This window comes from Bombus terrestris, chromosome 10 (genome assembly GCF_910591885.1).
Source record: "Bombus terrestris chromosome 10, iyBomTerr1.2, whole genome shotgun sequence".
Lineage (NCBI taxonomy): Eukaryota > Metazoa > Arthropoda > Insecta > Hymenoptera > Apidae > Bombus > Bombus terrestris.
Window position 1 is genome coordinate 17,105,921 of NC_063278.1, and position 24,983 is coordinate 17,130,903.

General features: G+C 31.5%; 1 protein-coding gene across 3 annotated transcripts in view; it reads right to left on the reverse strand.

Annotated features, from left to right (window-relative positions):
- LOC105666188 (CCR4-NOT transcription complex subunit 6-like) overlaps window positions 1–24,983 on the reverse strand; it is a 484,667-nt gene that overhangs the window by 3,926 nt on the left and 455,758 nt on the right. The window contains exon 4 of one of the 3 annotated variants that reach the window (XM_012313155.3): window positions 20,844–21,546. The exons of 1 other annotated variant lie outside the window; for it this stretch is intronic. In XM_012313155.3, the coding sequence (XP_012168545.1) occupies window positions 21,539–21,546 (8 nt within the window). In that variant the 3' untranslated portion in view covers window positions 20,844–21,538. Of the gene's footprint in view, window positions 1–20,843; window positions 21,547–24,983 lie in introns of those variants that run through there. One more of the 3 variants, XM_012313156.3, reaches the window with a different exon arrangement.

Genomic DNA, 24,983 nt, shown 5'->3' on the forward strand with positions numbered 1-24,983 from the left:
TCTCCACATTTTCTATGATGCTGAAAATCTTAAAATGCATATGAACTTTGAGAGAGAATAACGTGCTTATCCTAAGGCGTCCAATTAATTAGCATTTGTGTTGTTTTATTAAGTAGGGAGACAATAGTAAAAAATGCTGCATTATAATAAATCGCAAACAACTTCCAGGTATTTTCAGACTATTTTGCTGGATTAGTTTCATTTCCAACTGACACGAAACAAGAGCTTTACGAGATGGTGCACGAAGCTCTATACGACCGGTTGAAGTCACGTTAAAAGTAAAATCATGTATTTCTGTGCGCCAGTTACATTTCAATTTAAAGAAATGTGTCTTGTATATCCATAATTTCCGACGTGGAGAATAATTTTAGCAACTCTGCTGGATAATATGAAAATATTACAGTACGTGAAGTGTACTGAAAATATGTTCTGAACGTATTACAAATTTTTTAATTTTATCTTTTTATTATTATTTCAATATCATATTTTTATTGTTCCTTGAATACGAAGTATCCAGTCTTTGTTCACGAATAAAATGAAAAATGTTTTCCATATTTTATAATTAATATACAGCATTTTAGATATCTATTGGATAACTAAATCTCAAATGCTAATTACGTTCGAACAGCGGTGCTGTTTATGTAATTCTGCAATAAATAAATTTTGTTCGCTACAGTAATTGAAGATCATTTATAATTATTAATTATTACTAAATCATTCTGTTAATAATCTAATGCTGTTTTGCTTGCACGAAGAGTAAAATCACCAATGCAGATTTCTATGTACGTAGATGAGAATATAACTAGAACTATTTTACTTTCATGATATGTGTAAAATATATATTATTTATTCTAAATTAATAATGAAATATTGTAGCAAAAATGTAATGGATTTTCAAAGAATACGTAGCGTCCGTAAAATATAGTGGAAAAATATGCCTGAAACTGACTATGAGACATTTTATCGTAAATTATAAGAAATTTCATTTTTATCTTGTAGGCGGCAACTCAATATAAAGTTCGTCTTAAACGACGATTTAAAGAGCAAAGAAACAATCCTAAAACTGCTGTAAAACAAACTGTGAACTTGCTTCTTATATCGCTAATAACCTACATTAGTGGTTGATGCGACACAAGACGATAAATAAAGAAACAGAAAATTAATTTCAGTTAAATTGGCACAAGTCTTTTTTTCTATTTGTATGCTCGCCTCGCTATATCTTGAAATCGATTTCCCTGAAACTTAAGGAAATTACCTGCTATTACGCTTCGAGTACTCACAAATTAAATTCTCCCCTGTTCACTTCAAAATTATGCATTGTAGATTATGATCTCTAGTAAAATTAGATAACGACAGGATACAGTGCAACATCTCCGAGTACACTCGAACAGAAAACTTTTATAGAAAACGGACATAAAAAGATATAACAATTAAACGAAAGACGTAGAAAACTTTGGTGACTGATTGACAAGAAATCGCAGCTAAAAATCTATATGAAACTGTTCATATATAAAACTATCCTCAAACCGATATGGACGTATGCCTTCCAATTATGGGGCACGGCCTTCTACATAAAACTCCCATATGAAATCAATAGAGCGATGAAAAAATAAAATTGATAGTCATTTTGAATGCAGATTGGTACACGTCCAACATACAATGACGAACATACGATAGCCTAACTTCAATATATATGATATAATATGTGTGTATAATGTGTGTTATATATAATATGTGTATGGTCACAAAATTCCTGTACACATATTATATATATATGTATTTTTTATACGTATTATTTTAATTCGTATTATTTTAATATTATTTTTAAAGGACAGTGAATTTATATAATTAGATTGTTCGAAAAGTGTCTTTCTTTTAGAAACGTCTTTTACAATGATGCTTCTTGATACAAACATGAAACCTAATCTGTCGAACGTCGAGATCTTTACTTTGATAGAACAAAATGGATCGCGTAATTCGATAAAATGATATAAAACGAAAGATGCTGTGCATTCATTATTTCCTTATAAAATGAAAGAAACATTTTGGATGATCTAATATTTTGTACACGTATTATATTATTAATATGTATTTTATATACATATAATACATATATTTATATACATATTTACATATTATAATATTATATTATATTTACATATTTATATATTATTTATATACATATATTTATTATATATATTTGTAATTATATGTATATGTATCATATATGTATTCATATTTTAAAAGGATAATGAATTTATACTATATATATATGTTATATATGCATAACAACAATTTACGTAACAACAGAAACACGATTAACTACAGATATTGTGTTTAGCTCGAATATTTTATAAAGGTCACATATGCAAATATAAAAATGAAGTAGATATCTGAAATTCGAATTTTAAAACGATAATGAATTTATATATACGCGTGTGTAATAATGTATGCAATAATGTACGTGACAGCAGGATGGTAAATAACTGCAGATACATACAGAACGAATGATATTATGGACATCATTGAACATGTATAACACGACACCATCTGTTTTAGGTCAAAGTATTAATTTCATATCTTGTATCGTTACAATTTTCACGATCGCGTGTTTCATTAAATGATTTTTCATCAAATGATAAGAGGATAAAATTGCAAACAATTTTGGAGGAAATTGTAGAGAAAAAAGAGCATTTTATGAAACTACATTGAAAATCGTTTGAATCTGTCGATTCTCTTCAAGCTATTCCGTCTTCTTGGAAGGAAGAGAATGAAATTGAGAAATCGCCCTTTGTTGCTTTACAACCTGCATTGTAGTATCGACAAATATTGTCTTTTGATGCTCGATTATGCGCAGTTTAAATCACAGATAGTTTTCAACAGTTACAAAACTTTTCTCTTCAAACTTCGCTTTTCAAGATCTGGACATTTCCCAATCATTTTTTGGCAAGATACTATTCGAATTTTTAAAAGAAATTTAGTTCACTTTGTTCGATGGAAAGGGATCATTCGAAGGAGAAATTGAAGCATAAAATATAATATATCAATTTGCAATAAGAGATAACAATGATAGACACGAGTTTGTACTTTTGGCAAGATTTTTACATCTTTGGCAAAATAAAGATATTACACCGAAACGAGATAAGAAACTAGTCTCAAGAATATTTAATGTCTTGTGTATGATAATGACTTTACGCTATATTTATAATCATATCGATAATCCTAATAAACTGTAAACGATACTATTAATGTTACAAATAAATAACGTTTATTAAAAAATGCATTCATATGACAATCCTCGAGTCGTACAATTTTGACTGCTAATATTTATTAACCCCATGAGTACAAGTACATTGTCATAAATCATTTCCTGCAAAAAAGAAATGGTAAATACAATGCAATTATTACTATTAGTGGCACAAATAAATAATGTTTACAAAATACATTCATATGACGAGTCGTACAATTTTGACTGCTAATATTTATTAACCCCATGAGTACAAGTACATTGTCATAAATCATTTCCTGCAAAAAAGAAATGGTAAATACAATGCAATTATTACTATTAGTGGCACAAATAAATAATGTTTACAAAATACATTCATATGACGAGTCGTACAATTTTGACTGCTAATATTTATTAACCCCATGAGTACAAGTACATTGTCATAAATCATTTCCTGCAAAAAAGAAATGGTAAATACAATGCAATTATTACTATTAGTGGCACAAATAAATAATGTTTACAAAATACATTCATATGACGAGTCGTACAATTTTGACTGCTAATATTTATTAACCCCATGAGTACAAGTACATTGTCATAAATCATTTCCTGCAAAAAAGAAATGCTAAGTACAATGCAATTATAATACATGGCGTCTTTCATTAACAACTGTGCCGTATTTCACGAAGTTTTCTTTTCGTTATCTGTTGACGATACTTAAAGGATTGAACGAAGCCCTAATGTTACCTCGGCTACATAAAAAGTAAACTGTTTCCATAGATTTTGAGACACAGTTTAATGTTTAGCATTTGATTACTCTGCAACAGACTGTTTTCATTCAGAACGACCTACCGAGTATACTAAAGTTACTCGGTTTCCTTCTGGAACATCCTGTCTATACGAATAAACGAGACAGAAAAGAATAGTGACGTATATATGCGAATGAAATCGCTAAATGTAAAAAAAAAAAAAAAAATACAATTTAGCAACTTGGAAAGATTGGATGAACAAAAACGGTTGAAACATACGTATGTGACATGTGTAATATATAAAAAGTATACATGTATTTATAAGAAATTCTATTATCCGATTATCCTGAACACAATCAGTTCGAATGATCGAGGTTCCATCGTATTTTGAAAAAGATCGCCGGATAGATCAATTCACGCAACCGAACGATTCGCGAAGCGAAAACACTTTCGTTCGTTCCCTTTCTGTAAACAGTAAAACGTTTCCTCAAATAACCTGCGATAACAATGAAGATACATCGTTTTCTTGGCGATGCGCGTTGGAAGCTGCATACGCGCGTGTGAACTTTTTCCTGGCTCGAAAACAGCGCTGGTAAACCGGTCATGAAATCCTTTAAGAGTGTACGGTAGGTATGTCGTGCACCATGCCCGCACGCAGATTACGCTCGTAAAATTTTTCTTTGATATTTTTACGGCCGTAGAGATTTCCCATGTGTCACTGGGATTATTACAGCCCGCGACGACGAATAAATAAAGTTTCAAGCGTGCGAGGCCTGTTAAAAACCACGCCACTGAGTCAACGCGTTCAACTGTTTATGGAACAGTAGTATGTACTTTAGGAATTTAAACTGCAATTTTCAAACTCCAATGTATCAAGAAAGACTGTTTAAAAAGACGAATTATTATTTAAAAAAGTGTCATGAATGATTATACGTGCTTGTAATTTTTCTTTAAATCTAGTCAGATCTAATCTTCCGTAGCATAAACCGCATTAAATTTCATCAAATTAAATCAAAGTCTAACTGGAATCACATGTTGGTTTTTTAAATGTTAGTTGTTATATGTTTTGTAATTTTTTTTCTTATTTGACCATTTGATGGATATTCATGAAATTAAACTTCTTTTTTAACAGTGTGCTATTTAATTTCTGTCAATTATAAAGATTCTATCAAACTTTGGCTATTACAGCTAAATCAAACTACGTGTTAACTCAAAACTAACTGAAACCTCGTGTTGAATTTTTTAAATATTATTAGCTACATGTTTTATATATAATTCTTTTGTTATTTCACCATTTTATTGACATTCGTTAAATTAAGCTTCTTTTTTTAACTATTTACTGTTTACCTTCTGTCGTTCATAAATATTCAGTCAAACTTTCTCCACTAGAGCTAGCTCAAACCACATGTTGATTTTTTAAATGTTAGTTGCTACATGTTTTGTAATTTTTTTTCTTATTTGACCATTTGATGGATATTCATGAAATTAAACTTCTTTTTTAACAGTGTACTATTTAATTTCTGTCAATTATAAAGATTCTATCAAACTTTAGCTATTACAGCTAAATCAAACTACGTGTTAACTCAAAACTAACTGAAACCTCGTGTTGAATTTTTTAATTATTATTAGCTACATGTTTTATATATAATTCTTTTGTTATTTAACCATTTTATTGACACTCGTTAAATTAAGCTTCTTTTTTAAACTATTTATTGTTTACTTTCTGTCATTCGTAAATATTCAGTCAAACTTTCTCCACTAGAGCTAGTTCAAACCACATGTTGATTTTTTAAATGTTAGTTGCTACATGTTTTGTAATTTTTTTCTTATCTGACCATTTGATGGATATTCATTAAATTAAACTTCCTTTTTAATCGTGTGTTATTTACTTTCTGTCAATGATAAAGATTCTATCAAACTTTGGCTATTACAGCTAAATCAAACTACGTGTTAACTCAAAACTAACTGAAACCTCGTGTTGAATTTTTTAAATATTATTAGCTACATGTTTTATATATCATTCTTTTGTTATTTAACCATTTTATTGACATTCGTTAAATTAAGCTTCTTTTTAGCTATTTATTGTTTATCTTCTGTCATTGATAAACATCAAGTCAAGCTTCGTTCACTAAAGCTAAATCAAACCATAACCCAACTCACATGTTGAATCTTTTAACGTTATTTGCTATATATTTTGCAATTTTGTTGTTGTTCGATCATTTTATTAATAAACATTAAACCGAACTAGCTTCTTAACAATTTACTAGTTATTTTCCTCTTTCGCTTAATTTGCGTTTATGCAATCAGTTGTGGCTTAGGTTTAGCTTTAGCCCTTCGATCATTTTATTCATAAAAATGAAATTAAGCTTCTTTTTAGCTATTTACTGTTTACCTTCTGTCATTGATAAACATCAAGTCAATTTTCGTTCACTAAAGCTAAATCAAACCACAACCCAACCCACATGTTGAATCTTTTAACGTTATTTGCTATATATTTTGCAATTTTGTTGTTGTTCGACCATTTTATTAATAAACATTAAATCGAACTAGCTACTTAACAATTTACTACTTAATTTCCTCTTTCGCTTCTTTTTAGCTATTTACTGTTTATCTTCTGTCATTGATAAACATCAAGTCAAGCTTCGTTCATTAAAGCTAAATCAAACCATAATCCAACCCACATGTTGAATCTTTTAACGTTATTTGCTACATATTTTGCAATTTTGTTGTTGTTCGACCATTTTATTAATAAACATTAAACCGAACTAGCTTCCTAACAATTTACTACTTATTTTCCTCTTTCGCTTAATTTGCGTTTATGCAATCAGTTGTGGCTTAGGTTTAGCTTTAGCAATATACGATAAAGGTACCTGGAATCGTTTGCCACACATTTTTAACTGATATTTTCTATCTTTTAAAATAGCCCTGTTCAGTATATATCGAAGTACTAGCGGAATTTCTTCAGGAACTGCTACTAGAAGTATCGTGGCTCCTCTGTATCCGTTTAAAATTTGAATTTCACGCATAAGCATCTCTGCCTTTTTTCTACCGAGCAGCATAGTAGACTTTTTGTTTCTTCGTAACAAACGAACGAGAACTCCGCTTTTACCAGGTTTTGTAAATTTCTCGCGATCGTGGAATTTGCTTCATTTCCGCAATTGTTTTTACTTCACTTTGTATTAATAATAAACGCGCGGAGCTGATCTTTGTAAATTATCTTTTTCACTAACTCTTTAACGTCCGAAGCATTAAATCGTTATATCTGGAAACCGTGAAACTGATATTTACGTTGCATTTTATTATTTCAAAGTCAACAACGCGGAAATTAAATATTAAAGTTGTTCGCCGCTTTAATGCGCATTAACTTACTTTTTATTGGGACGGACAATGTTTTTAATGAAAGGAACTGAATACTACAATCGGCTTCTACTCTTAATTAATTAAGTAATTGATATTGTAGTGAACTGGGAGAAAAATTCATTTTTCTCATAGCAGTCGTACAATTGTACGTAAAATGTAATCGAATATCACATTTCAAAGACACGCGATAGAAAATCATAAATGTTAATTTCCAACGAAATACACGAATTTGTTGGCCCTTGAAAATCTATTTTATCAGAATTGAAATAAAAGAGTCTTATCGAAGCAAGTTACACGATACCATTGATTTTTATTGAACACGGAATATTTTAAACAAACCGATGCATTATCGAGAACGAAAGGATCGAAGAATATATACGACAATTTCTTTTTCCTTTAAATTGCCGAATACATGGCAATCAATTCTCATCGAGAATTATATGTTAGTCTAACACGGTACAGTGACATGGTAATTTTAAATTACTTACACTTGGTCTTATGTGACTGAACGTTCTTTTTCAGCTGAATCTCTCGTGTAGTTCTAGAGGCAGCGTCTTTTTAGTTTCTACAGTCCAACAGTTCGGATGATTGCTTATGCGATGAACTTTGAAATTTTTCTTCCACTTCTCCTTTTATCGCAGATATCTCGAGATCCTGGTGCAACGTTTCGTGTGTACCAAGGTGTGTCTATCATGGTTTTTGATATTTCCCATAGAAATCGCTTTTTTTTAATTTATTATGTACAATCTATCAAATAACGATATTTAGCACTGATTTATATATGTCTTGAAGGTGAATACCCCTATTGGTGCATCACATTGTCATCAGTTGGCTTCGCTCAATCTGCAGAGTAGTCGGAGGAAGTGGTGTCTTTCTTGGGTTTTCTTGTCCCTCGCAGGTGTCCAGAAGATTCGCTGTGAGACTATTGAGGTGTCTGTAAGTGCCATTGGTACCTTTTGCCAAGTTGAGCAATTTATTTCCTTACTGTGTCGGTTTTCTCATTCATTTGGCGGCTTAGAATGTACCAATCTTCATTCACTGTGGCTCTTAGCTTTCTATCTTGCCATCTTCCTATAATTTTTAAGCCAGGAACAGTGCCACATATTTGGCGTATGTCCAAATTGGCTTTAGTATTATCTCGTGTATTAATAATTTGTTTATGTTTGACAATGGAGATTTTCTTCCAAAGAGGATTTCTATGTTGGATTAGCAGAGATCTGAGAATCAGTTCTCAGTCGCCGAGGAATTTATACTGTTGAGTGGAAGAACCAGATTAGGCAATCGCCCTAACGATCTAGTCAAGGAACTCTAGGCAGTCAAGCTACCTAGAAAACTGCACAGAAGGCGTCCTAATGACCTTCTCCCGCAACGATAAAACAACACATTCGCACAGAAATCTACTACACTTAAAGTCATATGGACTGATCTAATGAGAAAGCATCTGCGTCTTGTATCTACAATTGCCAGCTGAAAACATTTACCAAATGTCCTCACAGGATAAATTGTAAAATTCATTGGAGCCAAACAAAGAAAAAGAAAAAAAAGAAGAAATAGAAGAAAACAGAAATGATGGAATTGCTGGCCATTCCATTTCATTGACATACTGCGATAAAGCGAGAGTTCTGTACATACTTTCCGGAAATATGTTGAGACTAGACCTAAACGAACTCATGTATCAAGATTAGCAACATGTAGCATGCTTCATCTAGGAACAGATTATCTGGATATTCTTGAGAAAAATATGTTGGTTTCAGTTAGGAGAATACTTGTTCAATACATTACACGTGTCTACTACGTTTATTTTCTGTCAGCAACAAATTCAAATCGTTGAATGTGGAGACTGGGTCCTGATTAGAGCTGAGCGATAAACAGCGATAAGCGTACAACGACGTTCCTATCAACGGTAACAAGTTATTTCAACACGCGACGCGACGATGCTGTATTTTTGCAGTTCACGCGTATTTATATAATTTTCCACCATTAATAATCAAGTTTATTGTGGAATATCCTGACAGGTTAGCGCTAAATCAATATACTGTCAGGAGTTTATCAGTGTATTCTCAGGAGATGAAACAAATGGAAAAAGTTTATATGAATTTGGTATTTAAAAATAATATTAGGATAGGATGATATTTTATATTATTACTATACTGTACTATTCGTTAGAATGAATATAAATAAATAGAAATAATATTTATCGAGTCATCTGTAGGAAATTGAAGATATGTAAAAGGCAGGAGAAAAGCAGATGTTCTGTGAAATAGATGAATGTTGATGACAATGATTATGTAAAGTATGAATTCTGAATACATGATTATATATACAATATAATGTATATTTCTATATTTCGAATTTCAAATTTTAATATTTGTTATTTAAAAATACACCCTTTTCAGATAACACAAGCTTTCATTGATTAAGGTAATAGTCAATGAACCAATGAATTTTTAAATGTCCCTATCTCATTATAAATTGTTGTAAACATTTGAAACATTTGAAATAAAGAAGCAATTCTATGAAATTATGCAGAACAAATTTTCATTTTTTGCAATTCTTTAGTGAACAACATCATTAACAACATACAATCTCTATAATTATTCATAGGCATGTAAGATATTTGGAAAGGAATGCAATGTTTTCTAAATATTTAATATATTCAATTATTGTAATATTGAATTATTTCCTGTTTACTCTTTTATTAATTGTTCAATTAAATGCAAAGTTGACAAAAATATAATACATAAAAATATAAATATGTTTTGTAAGAGAATTGTTGAATATTTTCTGAACATTTAATATATTCAATTATTGTAATATTTAGTATATTGTAATATTGAATTATTTCCTGTTTGCTCTTTTGTTAATTGTTCAATCAAATGCAAAGTTGAGAAAAATATGAACCAAAAATATAATAAATAAAAATATAAATATGCTTTGTAAGAGAATTGTTGAATATTTTCTAAATATTTAATATGTTCTATTATTGTAATATTTAGTATATTGTAATATTGAATTATTTCCTGTTTGTTCTTTTATAAATTGTTCAATTAAATGCAAAGTTGGCAAAAATATAATAAATAAAAATATAAATATGTTTTGTAAGAAAATTGTTGAATATTTTCTAAATATTTAATATATTCAATTATTGTAATATTTAGTGTATTGTAATATTGAATTATTTCCTGTTTGCTCTTTTATTAATTGTTCAATCAAGTGCAAAGTTGATAAAAATATAAACCAAAAATGTAATGAATAAAAATATAAATATGCTTAGTAAGAGAATTGTTGAATATTTTCTAAATATTTGATATATTCAATTATTGTAATATTTAGTATATTGTAATATTGAATTATTTCCTGTTTGTTCTTTTATAAATTGTTCAATTAAATGCAAAGTTGGCAAAAATATAATAAATAAAAATATAAATATGTTTTGTAAGAAAATTGTTGAATATTTTCTAAATATTTAATATATTCAATTATTGTAATATTTAGTGTATTGTAATATTGAATTATTTCCTGTTTGCTCTTTTATTAATTGTTCAATCAAATGCAAAGTTGAGAAAAATATAAACCAAAAATGTAATGAATATAAATATAGATATGTTGCGTAAGAGAATCGTATAGCAAATTAATGTTTGGCTAAATGATTGTTTACGTATTGTTAAATTTATTCAGGTAAAAATATCTATCTAGTCGAAGACTCTTGTATTTTAATTACTAGATGTTTTTCCTTTGAATATCATGAATGGTGAGCAAAGGAAAATAACCGTATAATACATTTCCCTAACTACTGTAAAATATCCCAGAAACTGTTATATGACTTGTTTATAATATTCTTCGTATCTTACGTGTATAATATTTCCTAATAATATTGAAATATTGTTTATGAAAGATAATTATGATGTTGCATTAACGATATCGCGATAAAATGTATTATCGTTACAAAATGCCGTGATATTCACGTGATATTCATTGATATTTCCATTGTTATTACCAGATCTTCCACGCGATATTTCACGTCTACTATACGCGTATCGGAGAAAAACAATTTAATAAATACATTTATGAACGTTCGAAAGCCACCACAGGCAGCAAGTTTCTGAATAGATACGAAGTTTCAGATTACACAGAAGTGTCTTATAAAAGTTGCGCAGCTTTTTTCCTCGACCATAAGGCGAAGAAAGAAGAATCTGCTCGACTTCTGTGTGCGAGTGCGATAAGATATTTTAATACCCGCGGGAATTTTCCACGTGTCACGTAGAATATATTTTCCGGCGAGAAGCACCGACTTCTCATCTTCATGGATTATATGCAGCCAAGCTTTCACGGAAGCACGGAAGCTTCCAAAGATTTGCGATTGGCTCTCGCGAATCAGAACCGCGTATAATAGCTCTAGAAAGTTTAATCTCTGAAATGAAAATAGATACTTAAAAAATGCATCAGCAATACCGCATAAATAGAATGCAACGAATCTTCTGCCAGATGTAACTTCCTCGTGTTATTTTGAAGTATTTTCATCTGATATTGTTGCGTCGCAATATGCAGATGCAAGATAAAAGAACCTATGAAGCTTGGCCATTAACAGACTGTGGATTTTCATGCATTTATGCCAAGTTTAAAGATAGAAAAAACGCACGGAATTCATATAATATATAAAAATATATAAAATATCCAAAGTACAGTATCTCTTACTATTTTTAATGAGAAAAACGAATCTCTGGATTTTTAATTACGTTCATAAAAATCTGCAGAAAAATTCGCAGCCTAGTCGTTTAATATCACGTAAAGTCTGCACGTTGGTGCACAAAACACTGCGAATATGATATCAAAGAATACAGTCGTCATTTCGACCATGTTCTTCCCATAGATAGTGTCTCAACGTACGTTAAAACGTTTGCAGAATCCTGTTCAGATTTCTTTTCTTCATAGCGACGAATTAATCATTGCGAGCCTGGTAATCGTTCTGTATACAGAGAATTTAAAAAATTTCCAAATTTTATCGTAATTATTCCGAATTTCAATTTGCACATATCAGACGATATTGCACGTGGGACAGCTGTGTGGTATCTCTCGTAAGTTCTCGATTCTTGTAGAAAACCTAAACCTGAGAGAACAGACGATGTCGCAATTTACAAATCGATGGTTGTTAGACGCCCCTGAATAGTTTTGTATGCTCGTAAGTGTCCGCCTACTCTGATAGTTGGAGTAATAATGCTGTAATGATATACTGTATGGCAAGGGAGAGATGCAAAGCTGAATAAATTTTTCTGTCTGTTGATTGGCCGAGCGCTGTATCGCGGGGTCTTTAAATATCAATTGCTATTGTGAATGAGAAAATGCAAAATGCTGGCAATCCATCTGCAGAGATTTTGCATCCATATACATGATGATTTTAATCAGTTCATGTGAACAATTATGACGTGAAATTCGCAAATGAAATTGCTGCAAAATAGCAGGATTAGATATTCGTATCATGAGCTGAATCTCTCTAATAATTATAGCACTTTTACCGAGCCTGCTTTTCAAGAAACATCAAATTTATAATCAACAATTTGGCATCAGTGATAGAGGAGAATTTTATTGACAAGATGCTTGAATATTGTGTTGTAAAATCTTTTCAAACTATTCCAATCATGTAGAACCGTATCATCAACCTTCTTTGCCATTTCTTTCATTTGTTATCGTAAGATTCGGAGGTTTAACGGCTTCATTTTTGTCGGTAAGTTGATTAATTTGTAGATGTATGTAGTATCGTGGACAAAAGGCCTAAGATGTCGGTCGAATCATAAACAATGTCGCGAGAGCCGAGGCGTCGTCGGGTCCATCAATGTGTGGTCGGTCCTTCAAGTGAATAGTTTCGTAGAAAAGACCCTGGCCACGGGGTCTTCGCGGAACATACGCGTGATGGGGCTAAGAAAAGACAAAGGGATGCTAGCCCAGGGGTATTAGTTAGTTGGAAAATCGTACAGTGTTAGTTGAGAAGTCAGAGAGAGCGAATGCAGAGAGTGGAGGAGCCGGAGAGTGTGAATCGGGTAGTTGAGAGCCGAGTATGATAATAAGACGTAGGACAATATTGTAATCAGTTCGTTGTATTGAGTATTGCTTGTTAAACTAAAATACCATTACTTGTCCTTACTCTAAGACCCATTAAGTTATTAAATGTATGTAGCACATTTACAAATAAGGAATCTAAGAATGCACATGTTAAAATTCAAGTATGTGCATGTGTAATCTGTCCATGCATACTGAATTTCATCCCATTTTCAACTTCGATTTCGTAATTTTGCTTTGGCTTTCGGGACGTTCGTTTGAATATTACGAATTTCGAAAAAAGATACGACAAAATTCCTTGCAATTGAACGAACTCTCTTTCCCTATATACTTTCGATGTTAAAAATATATTTTTAACTAAAATTAAAAACTGTGCAAATATTGCGAAAATGGCAATCGTATTTAAAGTTTCATAATTTCACGGTAAAGAAAATTTCTTGCGCGGATCGAAAAGCAATTGATCGAAGCAATCGATCAACAAGCAGAATTCAGTAATTCAATAACCAAGTGGCTGCTTCTTTTGGCTATTTGACTGAGTTATATAACTAACAAATTAATTTTCCATATTTAATCAACATACGTACATTGTATACTGATATATTATATATATCGTATATGTTATGTTAATATAACTAATTAGCCTTAATTGTCATCAGTTTCGATTAATTTTAATTACGTGTACAATTATACTATGTATTTAATTTGTAAGATTATTTTCTGTGAAGAAAAATTTCCTATTAGATATTGTTACAAAATACATAATTTTCTGGTTATTTCGATAATTAAAGCGTAACCGGTGTGTTCGATGTTTCTTGCAAGAAAGTTGCTATAGATTCATAAAGTGGGCCTGTCCCTTATTAATTTTTTTATTACAAATGAAAAGAATTTGAATGTAAATGTAAGAGACCACGAACGCCAATAACAACAGGAAGTCGACTATACCACAAAACTTTCCAGAAAACGTCCTCATCCTGCTGGAAGTAAACTTACTATATCAAATATTATAAGACATTTAGACATTAATTTTACAAACCATATTTTAGAAACCACATTTTAATGCGATGCTAATCTCAGAGAATTTTATGCCAAAGAGTATCGTCTATCGTCGAAATAGTATTAAAAATAGCAAAATAATAATCTGTAAGATAGTTTATGCGTAAGCTTCTCTCTTTCGTTTCTTGTATATTTGCTAATAATAAACGTAAAACAGATGAATATATATTTTTCGATAGTACATCACTTGGGGCATGTGTTGTACAATTTGTTTGAAACTCGTCCTCGCTGATTTGTTCATCGATATTTTGCATAATTACCGCTCGAATGATCTAACTTTCTTGATCGAATGGAGACTGAAATTTTACAATGAAGCTAAAACGTTTTGTTGATAAAGTGCAGCTGCTCGCGATTTAAGAAACAGAAGGTTCTAAGACGTTCAAAAACGAATGCATCATCATTATTATAAGAAATGTGAGATTACCGATGTACGTACAATATTACCAGCGTCCGGTGAAAATGTTTTGCTCAACTCAGCTACTTTATTGCAACATTGAACAACACCTGAAAATCAAGCACAACCGCGAGATCATGCGGTACAGCGTAGAAATCTCACTGGCCGCATAAAAACGTTTATCGTAATAAACCTGCATAAACGATAAATTGCATTTTTTGTTTCTTTCGCAAACTAAGTCAAACGAAACAGTTTGATTAAATACAAACTATAGAGAATATTAGAACTTAATCTTTCTATCGTGACGAGAGGAAATTGCGCGAAAATAATGTAAAATAATCTTACAACACCTTACGCTTGGAGAAAGTAAATAATTACGAAAAGATAGTATTAGGTTGTCCGAAAAGTTTCTTTCGTCTAATGAGGAAATGATAGACGCACAACGTTTCTTGTTTTATATTATTTTGTCGAATTCCTTCTTTTCTTTTTTAATCTTTGTTTATTAATTCCAGGTTTTTAACATATTTTTTTACATGATTTTTTTCCAGAATAAACGCTGAATTCTGATTGTAGGGTGGTACAGGCAAAAGTACCGATACGCGACGGTACGACGTAGCCATGCATTATTACATTTTTTTTTTTTTTTAAGATTATTATTGTAACTTAAATTTAAGCCGCTGTCGCGCTGTGCTTATGTGCGATATTTTAATTTATGTCCTGAAAGCCTGGACGTAAAAACAGGACAGTTTTGATTTTAAAAACAGGACAGATTTTGTCGAATTCCGTACGGTCCATTTTGTTCTGTTGAAACAAACACCGAGATATTGACTTGGTTCCACGTTTGTATGAAGATGCGTTGTTGTAAACAACGTGTTTACGATAGAAAGACACTTTTCGGACAAGCTAACACTTTCAGCGATTCTGTGATGCCAGCTTTTTGCATTTTTCAGTCGGATAAGCGTTCTGAATAATTTTCGATAGCGAACTCTGATAAGATTTTTATTTTTAGATCGAGAAGATGCGAGAAAGTGAATTTTTTAATAGGCGAAAGCACGAACGGGTACTCGTGTCAGAAATCTAAAAATCTGAAAGTCTAATAGAGACATATCGAGCAAATGTTTTGATCGCAAACGAATGCAGCGTTGAATGCAATTGAGTGTCTGATGAATTTCGGAATTGAATTTCGTTCTCGCCATTCGGTGAATGATGAACTTCCAACGTAATTGCAGTAATTTGCTCTAACTTCTCGCGTGATTTACGCTTTATTTATTTATTTATACGAATAGCAAAACGTTCGATTCTATCGAAATTACAGGCTGAACATTTTTCAAGACTTTTGGTAAGAATTATGTAATAATCGTAGAATTTAATATTACGTATGTTGATCTATAAATATCTCGAGCTGTTGTTTATCTTTTTTATCTTCAACTGTTGACACGCTGTATTCTGACTGCAAATGTAACTTACAAACAAACGATCCAAAGCTTTCGGTGAAACTCTGTTTTAGTTTAAAGGGCAATACAGCAAGCAGTGTTCGATTAAATTCTTTTTAAATATATTGAGTTTCTCTGGAAAATTTCGATTATTTATTATTCCTTTCTACGTCTAATGGACAATGCGTTAAAAAAAACCGTGGAAAGAGCTTTTCAGTGCAACGACTGTCATCAGATTAATAAGATATCGTCATTGGTAAAACAGGGAATAAAGAATTTTGTTAATATTAAAAGAAAAACTGCAATATTCTTGCAGCTCGTTAAACTCATCTGATGATCTACGTATTTAATAAAAGTTCTTATATCTAATTCTATTAAATTCTTTCGAGTGTCCATGTCAAAGTTGCGTTTTACGCGTTTCGTGCTCCCTCGTTAATTTACCGCTTGTCTTCGCTCGCAGATATCCATCGATTTTTCAAGATGAGACTTGGTCGTTTAAAACTTCAAACAAGGAGATATTTTTTATCGTTGGAAAGTTTATATGCTTGTGGCAAGAAGCATTGGTGTAGATTCCATCGACGATGGGAGAACATAAAGGGAGCGGAAGGCTTTTAGGTGGCAAATAATATTTCCCTTTGGCATTATTTCCCCTCATTTTGCAAGAATAATGTCTCCAAGACTCGACAATTTTTCATCACTTTTGTTGCGACAAAGCGTCTATGAATCCTTTCTTCCTTTCTTTCTTCCCTGCGTTTTCTCTTCAAAGGAGAAACCACGGCAACCGGAGGCAGAAAAGCCAGAAACGCCAGTAGAGAGCGTGCAGGGAAAAAGAAAGTCTAAATAAAAGAGAATAGATAGTCCAAGAAAAATGGTTACAGGAAGAGAAAGCCAAAATCGGACAATCATACGGAGAGAAAGGAGAAGATTTTCAGGCGAAAGAGGCCATTCGTTTTCATCAGATGGGAAAGAGAAGAAGTTCATTTTTTTGAAACGTACTATCCGCATCGACAATACAATTTGCTCTACTACCGTATGTACACTGCTGCTTATAAGTAGACATTTTGGCCTGATATAAAACGTATGAATCGATAAGAAATTAATGATCAAAGATAATACTTTCTATTGTTCTTGTAGAATCAAAAGGTATGCAGTTGCTACAAAAAGTATTTGCACGTCATTGTATTTATTACATTTACTTATTAATTCATTAGATCAAAACGTATTAAATGTCATGTGATTTATATTGATTATAAACAATTTTACACGAAGACGAATTTTTTTAAACGTATTATCCGCATCAACAATACAATTTGCTCTACTACCGTATGTACACTGCTGCTTATAAGTAGACATTTTGGCCTGATATAAAACGTATGAATCGATAAGAAATTAATGATCAAAGATAATACTTTCTATTGTTCTTGTAGAACCAAAAGGTATGCAGTTGCTACAAAAAGTATTTGCACGTCATTGTATTTATTACATTTACTTATTAATTCATTAGATCAAAACGTATTAAATGTCATGTGATTTATATTGATTATAAACAATTTTACACGAAGACGAATTTTTTTAAACGTATTATCCGCATCAACAATACAATTTGCTCTACTACCGTATGTACACTGCTGCTTATAAGTAGACATTTTGGCCTGATATAAAACGTATGAATCGATAAGAAATTAATGATCAAAGATAATACTTTCTATTGTTCTTGTAGAACCAAAAGGTATGCAGTTGCTACAAAAAGTATTTGCACGTCATTGTATTTATTACATTTACTTATTAATTCATTAGATCAAAACGTATTAAATGTCATGTGATTTATATTGATTATAAACAATTTTACACGAAGACGAATTTTTTTAAACGTATTATCCGCATCAACAATACAATTTGCTCTACTACCGTATGTACACTGCTGCTTATAAGTAGACATTTTGGCCTGATATAAAACGTATGAATCGATAAGAAATTAATGATCAAAGATAATACTTTCTATTGTTCTTGTAGAATCAAAAGGTATGCAGTTGCTACAAAAAGTATTTGCACGTCATTGTATTTATTACATTTACTTATTAATTCATTAGATCAAAACGTATTAAATGTCATGTGATTTATATTGATTATAAACAATTTTACACGAAGACGAATTTTTTTAAACGTATTATCCGCATCAACAATACAATTTGCTCTACTACCGTATGTACACTGCTGCTTATAAGTAGACATTTTGGCCTGATATAAAACGTATGAATCGATAAGAAATTAATGATCAAAGATAATACTTTCTATTGTTCTTGTAGAATCAAAAGGTATGCAGTTGCTACAAAAAGTATTTGCACGTCATTGTATTTATTACATTTACTTATTAATTCATTAGATCAAAACGTATTAAATGTCATGTGATTTATATTGATTATAAACAATTTGACATGAAGACGAATTTTTTGAAACGTACTATCTGCATCGGCAATACAATTTGCTCTACTACCGTATGTACACTGCTGCTTATAAGTAGACATTTTGGCCTGATATAAAACGTATGAATCGATAAGAAATTAATGATCAAAGATAATACTTTCTATTGTTCTTGTAGAATCAAAAGGTATGCAGTTGCTATAAAAAGTATTTGCACGTCATTGTATTTATTACATTTACTTATTAATTCATTAGATCAAAACGTATTAAATGTCATGTGATTTATATTGATTATAAACAATTTGACATGAAGACGAATTTTTTGAAACGTACTATCTGCATCGGCAATACAATTTGCTCTACTACCGTATGTACACTGCTGCTTATAAGTAGACATTTTGGCCTGATATAAAACGTATGAATCGATAAGAAATTAATGATCAAAGATAATACTTTCTATTGTTCTTGTAGAATCAAAAGGTATGCAGTTGCTATAAAAAGTATTTTCACGCCATTGTATTTATTACATTTATAAATAAATGGAATGTATAGAGCGTGATAAAAGAATTCTTCGTAGGAAGATAACGTATGTATCAGTATTTTTCGTAGCTATTGTATATTACATCAAGTATACACAGTTTATTTAATTATGGATATATCAACAACAATTATAGATATTATCAACAACATATTAAAATTAAATACAGGATTCGTGCAGGTGTTATCTGATTTGAAACACCATTGCGAGATACTCTCGCAATTTGGAACAACCGTTTTTATTTTATTTGCAACCCAACAATCGAAGAACAAAACTGATCTATAAATCTTCGACATCTGCAAGTGCCAATTTTGTTACTGCACAACTGACTTTCAGAAATAAATCGTACGATGAATCATATTCTGCAACAGCAGAAGATACAATCGTGTTGGATTTTCCTTTCTGTAATTTTTTAATTAATTGCACTCTGGCAAAAACAAGCGAAATACTTCTATTTGTTTGTTCGAATAATTGCGAGCAGCACTGTACAAAGTGTTCGAAAATATGCGGAGGATATTTGCAAGGTGGATTCTAGATATGAAACCAATGAAAAACATAAAAGATATCGACTGTGACTTATTTCTCAAATTGTGTAAATTGTAAAATATGAAACCATACGTGTAAGGCAACCAGGAAGAAGAATCTCATGAAGATATCACAAATTTGCAGAAGATACAATCGTGCTGGATTTTCCTTTCTGTGATTTTTTAATTAATTGCACTCTGTCAAAAATAAGAGAAATACTTCTATTTGTTTGTTCGAATAATTGCGAGCAGCACTGTACAAAGTGTTCGAAAATATGCGGAGGATATTTGCAAGGTGGATTGTAGATATGAAACCAATGAAAAACGTAAAAGATATCGACTGTGACTTATTTCTCAAATTGTATAAATTGTAAAATATGAAACCATACGTGTAAGGCAACCAGGAAAAAGAATCTCACGGAGATATCACAAATTCGCGCTCGAATAATCTCACTTTGGTCCTTACCATTTTATAATCCACTAGAAATATGTTTTAAAGAGAAAGGAGGAATTAAAAGAATGAAAGCATGGGTGTGACGTTTAATTTCGTATAGTGCTAGAGAAAAGCAGCTCAGTTTCTGCTATTTAATACTGTCTAAACGTTATGGAAATTTTCTTCTCTTTTTCATTTCCAGGTCTCAGTCGTACATTGCGCAGCTGCTACGATATCTCTGCTAATAGTTTTTTTTAATTATAATTCTTTCTTGCTGGGTGTTGGCTAATATTTACGTTCGAATATATCAATTATTAGATCGCTATAAAAGTCTACGAATTCGATTTGCGACGATACAAATCGAATTAGAAATTCCTGTGGTGTATAAAAATCTTTGGCTTTGTTGCATTTCATTGGATTTTTTACGACGTCAAAATTATTTAACTCTCTTCTATTTGTTTGGCCGAAAAAGATGAAAATCTATTGCAAATGCGATGTCAGATAAATATCAATGCAAAAGTCCTTACTGGCTTTCTGATTATTAAAACTGTTAACTGTGTGTGACGAGTATACTCGTTATGAGAAAAAAGCATAATCACCATTTGCTATTTAAATAAAAATTTTTATGAAAACCGAAACATTTGTAAATTTTAGATATTTTAAAATATTTTGAAAGAACGAAAAACAAAATGGTAAAAAGAATTGTCTTGAAAAAAGACCGCACACAGTGCGATCGACGAAATATTTACAAATTTCTGAGTATATTCTTTTCTTTGTTTGTTTTTCATTTTCTGCCTTCTCGTCAATGTATTTGTTGCATTCTTGACGAAACCAAAATCCTTTCAGAGCAGCTGCACCAACAACTGATTAAATTTCTGACTTATCGTTTTATTTCCAAGTATTTATTTGATTTTTCTTTTTTCTGCTTTTCCTTTTTTTCTTTAAACAACCAGATTATAAATATATATAATATCAATAATTACTAGCAACAAAATTATTGATTTTTCAAAGAAACCAACCGTCGTTTCGTTGCAATTTAACTGAATTTCATTGCAGTTGCATATGTTGCGTTCAACGAGTTTATTCGTCACCGTTTCATTTTTGCGACACAACGTAAGTATACGCTTTTGAAACAGGATTGCTAACAGATTAAGAGATTAAGGAAGATATTTTACTCCTGCACACAGTTCATATCGATATTATATTTACTGCAACACCGATCACCCGATTCTACGAACAGAGGCAAGTTATGCAGCAACCTGATCTATCAATAAACGTAATTCTAGCTTAAATCAAACGAAAACAGACTCACCACTTGCTCCTGTCGAAGTATCAAAGCCATGATTATCATTATCACTCACCTAAAACAAAAAAAAAAAAAAAACATAAATTTTAATCAAGTCAGAGATTCTTGAGAAATTTCTTTTATAAAATATAATTTCACCGTTTTTTCCCCGCCTAATAATTAATCTGGTGTCGCGCAACGAACATACCCTTCCGATGTAATTTCTCGCGAAATTGGAGAAATTCTCCGCTAAATGAAACCTGTGTGGAAGGAACACAAGCGGCATCTCGACCGTTTGACGAAGGAAAAAACCTAGTAGAATTTGCCAGCGGTGTAAATTCGCGTCCTTTCGGCTGTTTTAATCCAGAGCGGGCTAACATACGGTTACGAGGTTGTCGTGTGCTCGTTACCAGGTTTCGGCAATACGCGAGTCCCGCGCGGAATTGAAAGCCGCGCGGCAACTTGCCGAAAGCATTCTCGCGAGACGTGCGGAAACCGGCAACTGCAATATAAAAGATACACGCACGCCACGTGAGCATGCAATGCCTCGAATTCCTTTTCCTTCTATCTTCGTGACGGCGTTGCATCTTCAGGATTACGTGGGTCGACGAGTTCGAGCATGATAAAACATGGAGGGCTACGTGTCTGCTACCGTGTAACTCCTGGCATGCGAGTCGTTCACTAAAATGTTCCCGCTGTTAGGCGCTGTTTGCCACTGGCGAGAGTCGAGATATACGAAAAAAAAAAAAAGGAAAAAAGAAAAGAGAAAAAAGAGGAAAGCGTGAAACTTTATTTTTGTCCAACCGAGTCGTTGCGCTAAAAGTGCATTTTTATCCGGTGTACACGGAGCGACAGGAAAGTAATCAGTAAAATACGGATGTTTGGGCAATCGTAGGATTATTTAAAGATGTGGAAATATACAGAACGTACGTGGCTAATTTGCTGCAACGACCAGACTCGGAATTTGTCGGAGCGAAGTAGCCGTCACGATTATTTTTAACTTTAAAACGACGAAATATTTTAACGAGATATTAATTTGCTCTTATCGTTGGAAGATTAGTATGATTCGTATATCGCGGATAAAATAGTGATTTCATCTCTATAATAGTAGACAATGGAAATTTGGTAAACGTACATCATTGTTATACTAATTTATATTTGATCCAAATTCATGAAACGGTGTCAGCTTATTTTCGATGCTCGAATTGTAATTTTCAGCTATTGTTAGCGGTATTGTCTAAAATAATTAATTCGTGAATTAATTCATGCATTGTTATGCAACGAAATGATCTCAATATACATGTTCTGTTTTATTAAGTTTTTGAATCAAAGCTCGCGTCGGATATTGATCAAATCAAAATCCATACTTTCCGAGATTTAAAAGGTCGTCAACGTACTCATCCAGTTTGTTCTATAGCTTCGATTTCGTTGGAAAATATTGATCGCGATCTGCTACCACCGTATCGCCGCCAGTCATTAGGAATTTTGTAACCTTTCGCATAAAATTTAATTATTTCAATGAAATAATTTGGAGGGAAACAAAAATCTCTGCTTAATTAACGTGAAAACGTCAAATAAGATACAAAATGAAATTATATGGAACGATAGAAAAGCACGGCTAACGTCGAGTACAAGTAAATCAAATTTCCAAAGCTGGTTAGACTCTGTTTTCAATATAAAACATATTGCCAGGTACGAGCTGTCTGTGCTTCAGTTTCGATTAGATATCAATTAAATACTGTCAATTAAATTTGACACCGTGTAAAGTACAGCAGGAGTATTACAAATTACGGCAGGTTAACAATAATTAAATGAATTACATGATAATAGATTGCCCATTGGGAACTGAAATCCAATTTTCCAGTTTCGCTTTAATAGTGAATTCGACTAAATCTTTCGATTAAACTCGTGGTGCCAATCGGGTGTACCCTTTATATTCAAAAACACATCGTAAAACGATGATAGGATTGTAATTTCTCGATTTCAGAGTTGTCGCTCATAAATAAAGCAGACTTCACCCATTTTTGTGTATTGTCTTTCGTTCGAAGGAACAGGCAGATCGTATTAGATTCCTTTGTTTCGTTTTAATCTGGCTTTCTCTTTATCTACTCGTGTATAATTGATTGAAACAAAAAATTTCATTTCCGTGTTACAGGAATCCATTTTAATCTGTGCGAATACGTTTTCCGCTGAAGAATTCGAAGAGAACAATTGTACACGGTACAATAATTTCGATTACCACGCAGATAATGATTTTAACGGAAAATATTTCGAACAGAAGTTGAATGATTTCAAGGGGCGCATAATTTCACGCGATTAGTTTATCAGTGTAGGAGGATGCATAGAACACGTATGGAGGTGAAGTTTATATTTTTAAATGGAACTATATATCCTTTTTACGTAATATAAATTATTTGATATATTCTACGTCAACAAGTACCAAAGCGCGATATTTAGAAAATCAACAATTCGTGAGATATTTTAAATTAAAAAGCGAAATATTTCGTACACTTTGAGATATCTGACGAATTATTGACTTTGTCGACTTTTTCTACCTTTACATACTTTGTTAGGCAGAATGTTTCCGAGAATCGACATGTTAAAGGAAACAGAATCTTCTGTTGAGAAAATAAGTTCAAAGAAAGAACATCACTTTAAATATTGTTTCTTAATACTTTGCAATGTAAAATATTTCAACAAATCGATACGTGTAAACAAACATATAGTATATTAATATAGTCTACATGAGAAAATAAGTACAAAGAAGGAACATCTTTTTAAATATTGTTCCTTAATACTTTGCAATGTAAAATATTCCAAAAAATCGATACGTGTAAACAAATATAGTATATTGATATAATCTACATGAGAAAATAAGTTCAAAAAAGAAACATATTTTTAAATATTGTTCCTTAATACTTTTCAATGTAAAATATTCCAAAAAATCGATACGTGTAAACAGTATAGTATATTATAGTATAGTATATTAATAGTATATTAATTAAATATATATTTTATTAAATATAGTATAGTATATTAATAGTATAGTAATTATAGTGTAGTATAGTATATTAATATAATCTACATGAGAAAATAAGTTCAAAGAAGGAACATCTTTTTAAATATTGTTTCTTAATACTCTTCAATGTAAGATATTCCAAAAAATCGATACGTGTAAACAAATATAGTATATTGATATAATCTACATGAGAAAATAAGTTCAAAGAAGAAACATATTTTTAAATATTGCTTCTTAATACTTTGCAATGTAAAATATTCCAAAAAATCGATACGTGTAAACAAATATGTAGTATATTGATATAATCTACATGAGAAAATAAGTTCAAAGAAGAAACATATTTTTAAATATTGTTTCTTAATACTTTGCAATGTAAAATATTCCAAAAAATCGATACGTGTAAACAAATATAGTATATTAATATAATCTACATGAGAAAATAAGTTCTAAAAAGGAACATCTTTTTAAATATTGTTTCTTAATACTTTGCAATG